Consider the following 11,171-nt stretch of genomic DNA (forward strand, 5'->3'; position numbering starts at 1 on the left):
TGGTAATGATAGGCTAAGGAAATGTGTAGTAGCAGTTGGGAAAGACACCTGCTACAGACACTCCTTTGGGAAGGCAGTGCTTGCCAAGATTACTTGCTATGGCTGTATAGAAAAATATAAATATCACACATTCTTAATGGACCAACCTTGTCTCACGAGTTCTTGTTCCTAATAATCGAAAGCATATATAATAAAGTCAGAATCCTAAAATAAATTAGGCTGGAAGTAACCTTTGGAAATCATCTGATCTAAAGTACTTTACCAAGCAGGACTGGGTTTTTCTAAGGCTTGGATTCTTTCCTACAGACTTGGAGAAAACATTTGCAATTCTAAACTATACAAATTTTGTAAATTGCTACTTGAAGTATCTAAGTAACATTGTCTGAGGTACTTTACACTACTTCTGTTACAAAGAAATGTTCTTCTTATGCTTGCTTTGATATCTATGATATGCTTGTTCCAAATAGGAAGCTACTTTTAAATACTGAAGTTTCATTTTACTCCAGTGCCAAAGGATTTAATCACAAAAACATGCATGAGAATTTGAAACACGTAGTTTGTGAGCTGGTTTAAGGAGGACAATTGGCATTAACGTAGCAGGTGAATTGGTTCAGCTAGCTCTAGAACTACAGGAAGCTTTCCTATAGTTGTATTAAATTGGGGAATATGGGAAATCACGGCTTGCTGCTTTACCTCAGGAGCAGCGTGGCACTAGCTCACCTATACTATTTACAGAAGATAGTCTGCTATTTTTGTCTGCCTTCGCGTTTTAGCAGTGCAGTGTAATATTACAGTAGGCCTGAGCTGCTTTGGTGCGATGGCTCAATTGGGCGTGTAGCATGTAAACAAGTTAGGGACAAGGAGGGCCAGAGGAGTGTATGAGAGAAACAAAAAGTAATTTCCCAGCTTTCAAGAGATTGGGGGTGGTTTGAGCAGTGAGAGGAAGTTCAGTGTGAAAAAGGCATGAAACAGGCATGTTGCTGAACTTCCTCATCTTAAAGCCACTGTAGTAGGTGATGCTTGGCACTGATCCCTTGCAAACCATAGAAAAGTACAGTTGTTGAAAACTTCTTACTCTCAAACCATGAAGCAAGCATTCATACTAAAATACCTGGTTTGTACAACGTCTGAACAAAGATTTTAAACCTATAAGCACCTCCACTTCTTAGCAAAGTAAACACTGAAGACATTTTAAATTATTGTCTTTCTATTACCTCTTTGTAGTTTGACTTACATTTAGTGTCTTGATTTATTCCTCCTACGCTGCAGATAGCTAAATGCACTCCTTGCGATTATTATTGTGTGACAAACCAGCTACTGTGGGGCCCCCCACCCTTGTTTAATGTTTATTTTAACACTGCTTTTGAATCTGGTCCTAACATCTCAGATTTTGGGCCTGTTGCTTTTTGTCCTTCTCTATTATTTCTGGTCCCTGTGCAATTATTTCTGAATATTTCTATATACTTATGAAATCACGGAGGGGTGGGGGAAGAATGCAGAAGAAAACGAGCGTAATCTGCTCCTGACTGAGGATGAGGGGACAAATTTTTATTTTTTTTTTTAATGCATAAGAAAAATGCACTGCAAATCACTTCTTTTTCTGATGTTGTTGCATGTTCCTACAAAGTCGTACAGAGTACCCATTCATGCTCTGTTCCACGTAACTCCCTCGTATGTGAGTGAGCGGCTAGTGGCTGTTGCTGGAGGTCAGGATTGACAGCTTTGCGGTTCACTGGGCTGTCTGTGTTGCCCAGTCCCTGCTGAGTGCCTGGTTTTCTGTGACCTGTTGTAGTTCTGTCTGGGCTGAACCATAAGGAATGTCTCTTGTGTAAAACATGGCCATTATATTTTCTGAGGAGCTGTAACTAATACATTTACTCTGTAAAGCTCAAATGAAAACAAGATGTATTTCTGCTTATGGATGCTTTAATTCCTAGTAATGTTTATGTGACTTCCCATTAATATGTGAAGAACATCAATTTATCTATTTCTCCCTTCTGTTTTAAGGATATGTGACACTGCATTTACCCATTGAAGGAAATATTGTTTGTTACTAAGAAGTTGGCATGGCATGCTGCATTAATATAGGTTTTAAAACTGAGAATAATTAAAAAAATAAAACTCCATCACATGTTAAATCAGTTAAGAGAAAATGCTGTTTGATTTTTGCTCTTCTTATTTTTAATGAACTGAAGGTTTTAACTGAAAATGATTTAAAGAACTAGGGAGTTAGTAATACTCCCAGCATAACTCATATCTGCCTTTTGTGGTGTTTTCTACCATAGAAGCATAACTGTGTTGCTTAAGAACTTGATGGGTTTATTTAACCTAGTAATAACCAACTATTCAGAGCTAGATTTCTAGCAGAATAGTGTTAAGTGAATTATGGCTTGTGTTAGCAGCTGTGCTATTTTGTCTAATTCTGGGAAAGCCACAAAACACATAAGCATAGCATTAGCGGCAGGAATGCTGTGTTAATGGTCCCCGGGATCTCTCCTTGCACAGAGGACTGGGCAGGGAGAGGACTGGCTTAGCAATTAAAGGTGAGAGGTCAGAGCTGCAGTGCCTGAAACTGAGTCAGAGATGGCTTGGGAAAACAGGTACAGTGCCAACAAAAATGTCTGCAAAAGGTTAGGCAATCTATTATATTTGCTAATCAAATATTAGTCATTTGCTGTGTACTTAAATATGATATTGGAAGAGCCTGTTGTGGCATACTCTGTACGTGACGTAGTCCATAACAAATTGCAAATTGCAGTGCAGATTGCAGCATGAATGTACTACAACCCTACTTGAAATACTTGTTGGATCATTTAAGTCTTGGAAAAAAAAAAAAAAAAAAAAGAGGCTTCCAATCTTCTGTTTTTTTCTTTTATTAACAACCCCTTCCCCACACACAAATGTATTCAATTTTAATTGTTTTGTTTTATATCCAGTGGTAATCAGCAGTATTGCTTAATCTTCCTTCTACATGCAAGTTCAAAATTCAGAGCTTATAAATGCTTTTTAAGTTACATCCCTGGTATTTTCAGACCATTTCTATGTCTTCTGACACTGTCTTCAAGAAATGCTTAAGCAGCAATAAAATTCATTCCGATGAAGCACATTATCATGATAAGGCTTTTCACGTGAGTGTCCTAAAGGAAATTGCTGTTTCAAGTATTCAGAGGAACAGAATTAACATAACCTCCATTGGGGAGGGGGAACCTCTGAGCGAAATCTTTTGTTTCCATTTTGTTGTTTTTTTATTTGATATTCAGGTGCTGTTTTTTTCCTTTTTCCTGTAAGACAGTACCCCTTATTATGCCATTTGAAATTCCCTGTACAGCAGTCCACCTGCTTATTCACTAAAACACCTCAGGGTATGGCATTAATATTCTTTTTTCTTTAATTCATTTTTTTCTGCCCACAGAGTAATGGTTGTGTTCTAACTCAAATAGTGATATTTTAAACTAGAAAGCAAAGAAGGAGGACAATGGAAAAGAAATCAAGTGCTTAAATTTTAAAGGGTGATTTTCTTTATCTTCGGTACACTAGAGATCATCCTTTATTTTCTCCCTCAGGCTTTTTTCTTTTTTTTGATGCCCTTTATGAACTTCTTTCTTCCCCTTCTCCTGAATAAGCTCCTCTATAAGTAGTATCATCAGATAAATTATCTGAAGCACTCTTTTGCACTGTTTTCATGTTTAAGAGAATTTTGTGGAAAGGAAGCCTGAAACATTTCTCCATCTTTTTCTCTTCCTGTCAACAGCATATGTTATTTATGTATCCAAAATAAAAGGATGTAATAAAAGGCTCCTATTAGGTTTTCATTTTTAATTTTGACTTGAAAAAATATAATTATGTATACTTTTTCTTAGTTTTGAAGCCTGTCTCTTTCTTTATGCTTAAAAAATGTTCTTCAGTTAATGTTAAATGTTCTATTTCTCTTGTTTTTTCTTCCTTCACAGATTTGTTCCTTACTACGTCAAATGCACGCAGCATTCAATTTGAGACGTGGGTAAATAAGGTAAGAGAGACTCAAATAACCATTCTGTTAAAATGCAGAAACATCAAACAAACAAAACATTAAAGGTTGTCTGACGTGCCTGATGTTAGGAAGGAATTGAACCGAATTGAAGGAAATCTTTTACTCAGCATACGTTTCCCTGCAGGTTTTTTTAACATGACTGCAAAGGAAACCAATCAGATTGACTTTACATGCATTAGCAGGACTCCTGCTGTGTCATCAGCTGTTGTAGTAATCTACTGACACTTAGCACAATGGTTTATGAAGAAATCAATGATAAGTTGTTTTTACTTTTGTAGTCTCAAAGATTTAATTTTGTTAAGCTTTCTTAGAACTGTGATTCCATGTTTCGGGACAGAGGTTCCAAATCTCACTCCTAGCCATTTGACTATGTACACAAGTTACAGCTGAGAAAACTCCAAGTCCTATGTTAACCAAATACCACAAGTGTAACTCAAGGTTGGGCAGAAACAGGTCAAATGATTATTTATTTATCTAAGAACATCGTTGTTAACAACTAATGATATTAATTAATTTGAAACTAAATGCATCCCTTAGGCTACATGCTAACCTAAATTACTGTAGTTAAGAGTGTTCACATCTGTGCAAAAAAGTTTACTTTTTGTTATAGGAGAAACTGCTGAACTTATAGGAGAACTTTTTGTTATAGGAGAAACTCTCTGAACTTCAGAGGTTTTTTTTTTGTTTTTTTTTTTGTGGATGGGTGACTGAGCATTAACAACAGGTGGCTCAGATTGTGGAGTCTCCTTGTGAACGTAGTCAAATCCACCTGTACATGGTCCTGGGAAACCAGCTCTGGTGGCCAAGCTCGAGCCAAGTGCAAGGTGGAAGAGCTGCAGAGGGAAGGGAATTCTACATATGCTTTTAGGTGGAATTACTGAGAAGGAAGTGACTAAGAACCACCATCAAGTAGCTTAGGGAAAGGTAAGATAATGAAATGAGTACCTGCCAAACTTGGCATAGATCAAGTTGGGTAGGTCATACAGCAGATGTATCTCGTCACTGATGGCATCCTGTGACATGTTCACTATAGCTACCTGAGGATTTCTTGCATCAGTGGTATCTGATGATCCCCCTTTCTTTCAACAAGCGTATGTATAAGAATTTTGAGTGCAAGAATGAGAAAGGTGGTAGTTGGAGAACAAACCAAGGCCTTGTTACTTTTTGTTCATGAAGTACATAGGCTAAAAGCCAGTTAACATATTGCTGACTCTATTCATTTCAGTTTTTTTTAACTTAGGTATGTATAGTTGTATCTGTGTCACTTCATGAACTGATTGCAGTGACTACAAAAGTGGGCCTTGAATTGTGTTACTTGGTTACAAAAACTTTACATTTTAAATGGGTTTTGGTCCAGGCGTTATCCAGTTTTATGATAAACAGGAATCCAGCACTCTTCTGACTTTCTGAAGAAATATTAGAGTATTACATTCTGCGAGCCAAGATTTTAATAATAGACAATTAAAACAAGACCTGAACCAGACATAATGTAAAATCGTGATTTCCTTAGTAGAAGGAAAATCAGAAGCATGTGTGTTTTTAAATATTATCTGTAAAATTGCATGTCACTGCCTAAACACACGTTAGTGTTCAAAATAATTAATGATTTAGATTTTGGTGCTGAAAACTCAGGCTGTTTCGAATAACACAAAAAAAAAAAAATGGGGACAACTCTATCGGAAGAACGTTACCACTGGATATTCATAGGATTCCATGAAAGATTAGAAATGCAAAAACTCAGTTCTACTATCCAAGCAGTGCAGTTTTCCACAGTTAAGCTTTCTCTTACCTAAGAGCTCTTAAGCTCTTCTTTATTGAAGTGTATTTTCTTTGGTTTGAAAGTCAAGCTTTATTACTTGATTTGCAGTTCAGTTTCTTCGTCATCTTTGTTCTGTTTGATAGGATGGGAACTTCTCTAAAGCTGGGAAAAGCAAAGAAATACCCAGTGGTGTGGTGATTGTTGGGCAGTCTGTGTTTGCGGATTTTGGTGAGTTTCATTTTTCTGAACTACTCATATCTCGTGTTTCTTTTTTGTTGAATTATGAAGTTACTTTTTTAAGGTGTTACATCTATTGGCCTGTAAATCTTGAAATACGTAGGAATATTTTATTAATATATTCAGTTAAATTCAACTGTGGCTTTTCCAGTATAGTCTAACTCATGTATATCTACGTTCTTTCAGCTATTGTACCAGTATCAAACCTATTTTTATCAGATGTATTTTGGTTTTTGTTATTGTGTTTTGATTTTTTTCTGAAGCAAGCAAAACCTCCTTTAATGCACAGGTGTTTTTTTCTTGATTGAAATAGTAAGATTTTAATATCTTAAAAATTCTGGGAGGCTTTTGGACAGAAGAAAATCTTAATTTATATGTAAATGCAACTAACTTTCACTAACATCTGTTTGCAAGGGTTAGTGAAAGCCTCTATTTTTCTAGTAAAAGGTACTTTTTCCAATTAGTTCTGGCTTATCAATGTGTGTGTCATGTTATGGACAACAGGAATGGTTGGTTTTATAGTCCAAAAAATACTTACTGTGTGTGCTCTTAAGATAAGAAATTTGTGACCCAAAAAATACTGCAGGCCTAATTCTGCTGACACTACTGTGTCAGTGACATCTATCTTAATAAAGAATTAATTTATTATACTTCATATATCACATTGTTGAGGCTGAGCCTGTCTTTAAACATTGTCAAATGTCACCTTGTTGCATTATTTTAATTTTTAACAATTGTGACATGGGGGCATGACAGCTTTTTAAATGAAGTCCAACTCCATATTAGAATGTGTCCAGTTCTCCTGCTCTACTGCTGCTACCTAGAAGAATTCTAGAAAAGCTATTTCCTGACTTTTAACTAGAAGACATCTCTGCTGGACAGTTAATTTCCTTAGTCCTTTATATAACAGCTGTGGATTAATTTACAGATCATTAGTAAATGAAGTAAGGTGAAACCTGAAGAATGGTCTAGGTTCTTCTGTGAAATGTTTACAGTGTTTTGTAAACCCTTTTAAATATTTTTTTGTAATATCTTTTAATGTTCACAAATATAAACACTTGTGTATAAATACTACATTTTTGCAATTAAAAATAATTTTAAATGTTATTTTTTGTAACTATTTTCCAAGCTGATGTTCTGAATAATGTGTCTTAATAAGTATTAAGCAGATATAGCAGATCTTTTTTTAATGATGGCACTGTGGAAAGCAATCTTCTTGTAGGATATTTTCATCTCTGTGTTAGGTAGTTAATGAGCCCAAGTGATATATCATAATTTTAGAAATTTATCATAATTAATGGGGTTTTAAAAAACTGTGGGGTGCCTTTGCAAAGAAGAGAAGAATGGCTCAGATGTTAGAGTTAAAACTTTGAAAATGTGAATACATTGAGTGCACAGCACCGTAACAGTGCGGTATGCTGCGTCGTGGTGGTACAGCCAAGGTGATGGTGACACTGGCTGGTGTCGTGATGGCAGCAGCAGGGAGCTGCATTGTTTGAGTTCCATCACCAATTGTGTAACGCACTGCTCTGCTAGCTATCATCAAACTCATAGGGGAAGCATCAACATGAGGGTGTAGTGGAACAATCTTTACATTAATAAATTTAATGGGAGAGAACGCCTGCAGCAACTTAAGAAATGCCCAGAAACGAATGCAGAGGGACAGCATGGATGGCAACAAGAATAGAGAGGTGGGGAACAATCAATACCATCTATTGAAGGCAATGCTGGCGTTTCAGTGGCTGACTTCTTTGGAATTGATTATTCTAAAAGATCTCAACCATTTCATCAATGAGAGACAAGGTGGGTATCTACCCAGCATAGATCTTGCAGTATGAGGGCCTTGCTCCCTCTTCCAGAACAGCTGCATTCTCACTATTGTCTTCATCTTCACGGGTGAATGCAGATGACACAAGCCCATCCAGGGTGAAAGAGGGGAGACACTTTAATGGTTTTTCTTTCCACCATCTCCTCAGTGTTGGGACATGTTTTGATGAAGCTCTTGTTATGTAGATTTTCGTGAAACACATAGAAATGCTCTTCTCAAGGCATCAGTGCCACTTCCTTGGCTGATGTGAGCTGATGTTCTCATAATCATTAGCGGAGGCAGATGCCTTTTTTGATTACCAGATTAGGCTTTATTGGGACACCTGTATAGAACTTTACAGGGATTATTTTTCTAGACCTTTTTGTGGCTGAGCATAGGTATGTCTTTCAGTCTCTTCTAATTAGCATGCAAAAGGGAAGTGTGAAGAAATCTGATGCAAGGACTCCTAGTTATGGAGTGCTTAAAACATGGCTGAAACACAGAAGACACATTTCAAACAGGCAAAATATGCACAAATATGAAAGAAGGAATGTTCCATGTCCTTTGTGTTGAAAAATGACTGTCATATTATGTCATCTGTTCAGCTGCAGAAGCGGAGGAGACTTGCATGGGAAAAGTAAAGCAGCTATCTTGCTTCACTGTTTCTAGGCATAGAAGTCTTTTTAAATGAAACTGCGGAGGGAATTGTGTGGTTTCTAGGTCAGCTTTCTGCAGTCTTCAATTGTAGAGAAGAGGAGGGAAGAAAGTTTTTAAAAAAAAAAAAAAAAAAGTGCTTTGTGGACTTTCAAGTAAGAATTGGATACAATAGGTTTTAGACTGCCATGTTGGCAATAGAAGATAATTGGTTGCTGAGGTTTGAATCTCTGTATGTAGAAGATAAGGAAAAATTCCCATCTGTAATTAAGTCTGAAGGAACTAACTTGACAAAAGCTTAGTACAGATTGTCAATGGCTGTATCCATGCTGGGAATGTTTTGATAAGGGAAAATAAATGTGAAGAGATTCATGATATTAATGAAAGAAATTAGGCATGAATGAACTTCCTAGGGGTTATTTTTTTTGAATCTTGCTTTGAGTCAGGTGTTAAGGTGGCTTTTATCTTCGCATGTCACAATGCTGATATGTGTTTTAACTTTCCTAAGGGAGCGAAAGGAGTGCTGTAAGTGTGTTTATGTGTGTGTTGATAGAGAAGCCACGTGTATTCTGACAGTTATGGAAATACAGCTATGATTTTGAAATTACTATTTGAGTACAATTATGACTTCAGTATTTAATTCATCTTCTGTTGCAACAGTGGATAGGAAGTTGAGTAGTGCATTAGTTTTTTCTTCATCTTGCCAACGTTCATTTAAAACAAGACAATGAATAATTATTTTCTCGTTGAACAAAGTTTTAGAGGATACTGAAGTCAATGTACTACTAAAACAACGTGCATGAGTAATGAAGTGATATAATTTAAATTCTGTTATTTATGAAGCGCAGTCTGATGGAAGTTGAATAATGCCCTACCACCTCCAAAAATAAAAAATAAAAAAACCTGCCTAAATATTTCTCTAAATGTGGTTATACAGTAATTGGAAGGAGGGAGCAAAGTTGCATTGCAAAGTATTTCAGTTGAGTTCTGATAACTTTCAATCCAGTATTTTTTTCTGCATCAATCTAACAGCCAAGAGGCAAAATCTTGTGTTACCAGAACAACACTGCATTTACCCACTTTGCAGTGTCAGCATGTATCTAGAGACTTCAAAAGGTAGGCAGTTATTGTACAGGTTCTGTGTGTAGTGAGCTAAAGAAAATGCCTTATTAGAAATGGTTTGTCAGACTTTAACATCTCATTTTTTTCAGTTTTCAGTTTCAAAAATGATGAAATAATGATTGTCGTAAGTCAAAAGGAAGTTAAGGTGTGATGGTTGGCAATTTAAATTGTAATTTGGCTTTCTGTAATGGGGCCTGAAAGAAGTTTCATTGCACAACCAATCAGACTAGCACAAGGGAAAATGGGGAATGAGATGCATTAGAAGGTTGCATTACCTTCGACCTAAGTAGCTTTTATCAAATGATGTAAATGATTCCTCAGAGCAGAACCTACCATTGCTCTCGTGCTCTGCTTTGTGTATGCTGCAAGTATCTTCTCTGACAGTGGGATGCAGCTGCTACGACTAGAAACATGTTCAGTGTACAGTCACAAGCTTGTTACATTCCCATCCTACAGTATTTTTAGTGTTGCTTGCCTCTCTTTTCTTCCCTTTTTTCAATATTTTCTGTATCTCGTAGCTGGTGTTCCGGGCTCTCTGTTCCCTAAAGGTCTCAAAGAATTGTGCTTCTCTGCCACTTCTTATTTACTTAACCTTGTGCACATCAGACTGTGGAGCTACATCCAGTCTAGGCATGAATTTAGGAGTATATCATTTGAGCTGCCTTTTTCTCATTTACACCCACCTTTCTATTTATGCAGCGTTGTGCTTCTCACTCCAAGATTCTGATTTATTGATCATATATACATTTAACGAAGCATCTTTTGTTTCAGAAGATGACTTAGTCTAACATTATGTTCTGTTTCCAAAAGTTTTATTTGAATAAACCTTCCCAGCCTTCCCAAGTCTTTACCTGCCCTTTGAAAGGGGGAAAAAAAGGTGGGGGTGGGAGTATGTTTACAATTTCTCAGTTAGTATGTTACTCAAAGGCAGCTAATTTGGGGTTAGATTCCTTTTCTTATATTAATAAGGTTGAACAATAGCTATCGAGTAGAAACGATTTAGGTAAATAAACATGTTAAATAATAAAATTAAATTAAATTAAAAAAAACACCACAACTTGGTGATTCATGAGAAACTGTTACAGATGTTAGTGTATAGTCTTAGTAGCTAAGCACTGAGGTACTAAGATTCCTTATGCCCGATGCACTCCGATAATTTATATTTTTTCATGGAAAATGTATTCAAACATATATTTGTGTGCATCTATATATGTGAGTCTGTAAGGTCTACAATATTTCTGTATGTACATGTTTATATGTGTATGTATATTTTAATGGAAAAATGGACAGATATAGGTCTACATATATGAAATACACAGTAATGTAGTAGACCTTAGGCTTCATCTAAATTGGAACCTGTAAAATAAGTAGCCCCCACTCTGTTACATGATGGTGATGATTTGTATATTAACCTTACTGAAGGACAGTGAACAATTGACAAAGTTGTATTGCCCTTTTTAAAATAAATCAGAAATGCTTTGTGACATGCTTATTACAAATGGCATTTCAATTGATGAAGGTGAGCAGAGCTGGGCACTAGAGAATTCTGCACTTATTTGGCT

General features: G+C 36.3%; 1 protein-coding gene across 1 annotated transcript in view; it reads left to right on the top strand.

Annotated features, from left to right (window-relative positions):
• ITFG1 (integrin alpha FG-GAP repeat containing 1) overlaps positions 1–11,171 on the top strand; it is a 73,104-nt gene that overhangs the window by 17,247 nt on the left and 44,686 nt on the right. The window contains exons 7-8 of the mRNA XM_084533160.1: positions 3,951–4,009; positions 5,933–6,017. Coding sequence (XP_084389286.1) covers positions 3,951–4,009; positions 5,933–6,017 — 144 coding nt within the window. The remainder of the gene's footprint in view (positions 1–3,950; positions 4,010–5,932; positions 6,018–11,171) is intronic.

This window comes from Aythya ferina, assembly GCF_964211825.1.
Source record: "Aythya ferina genome assembly, chromosome: 12".
In the NCBI taxonomy this organism is placed as follows: domain Eukaryota; kingdom Metazoa; phylum Chordata; class Aves; order Anseriformes; family Anatidae; genus Aythya; species Aythya ferina.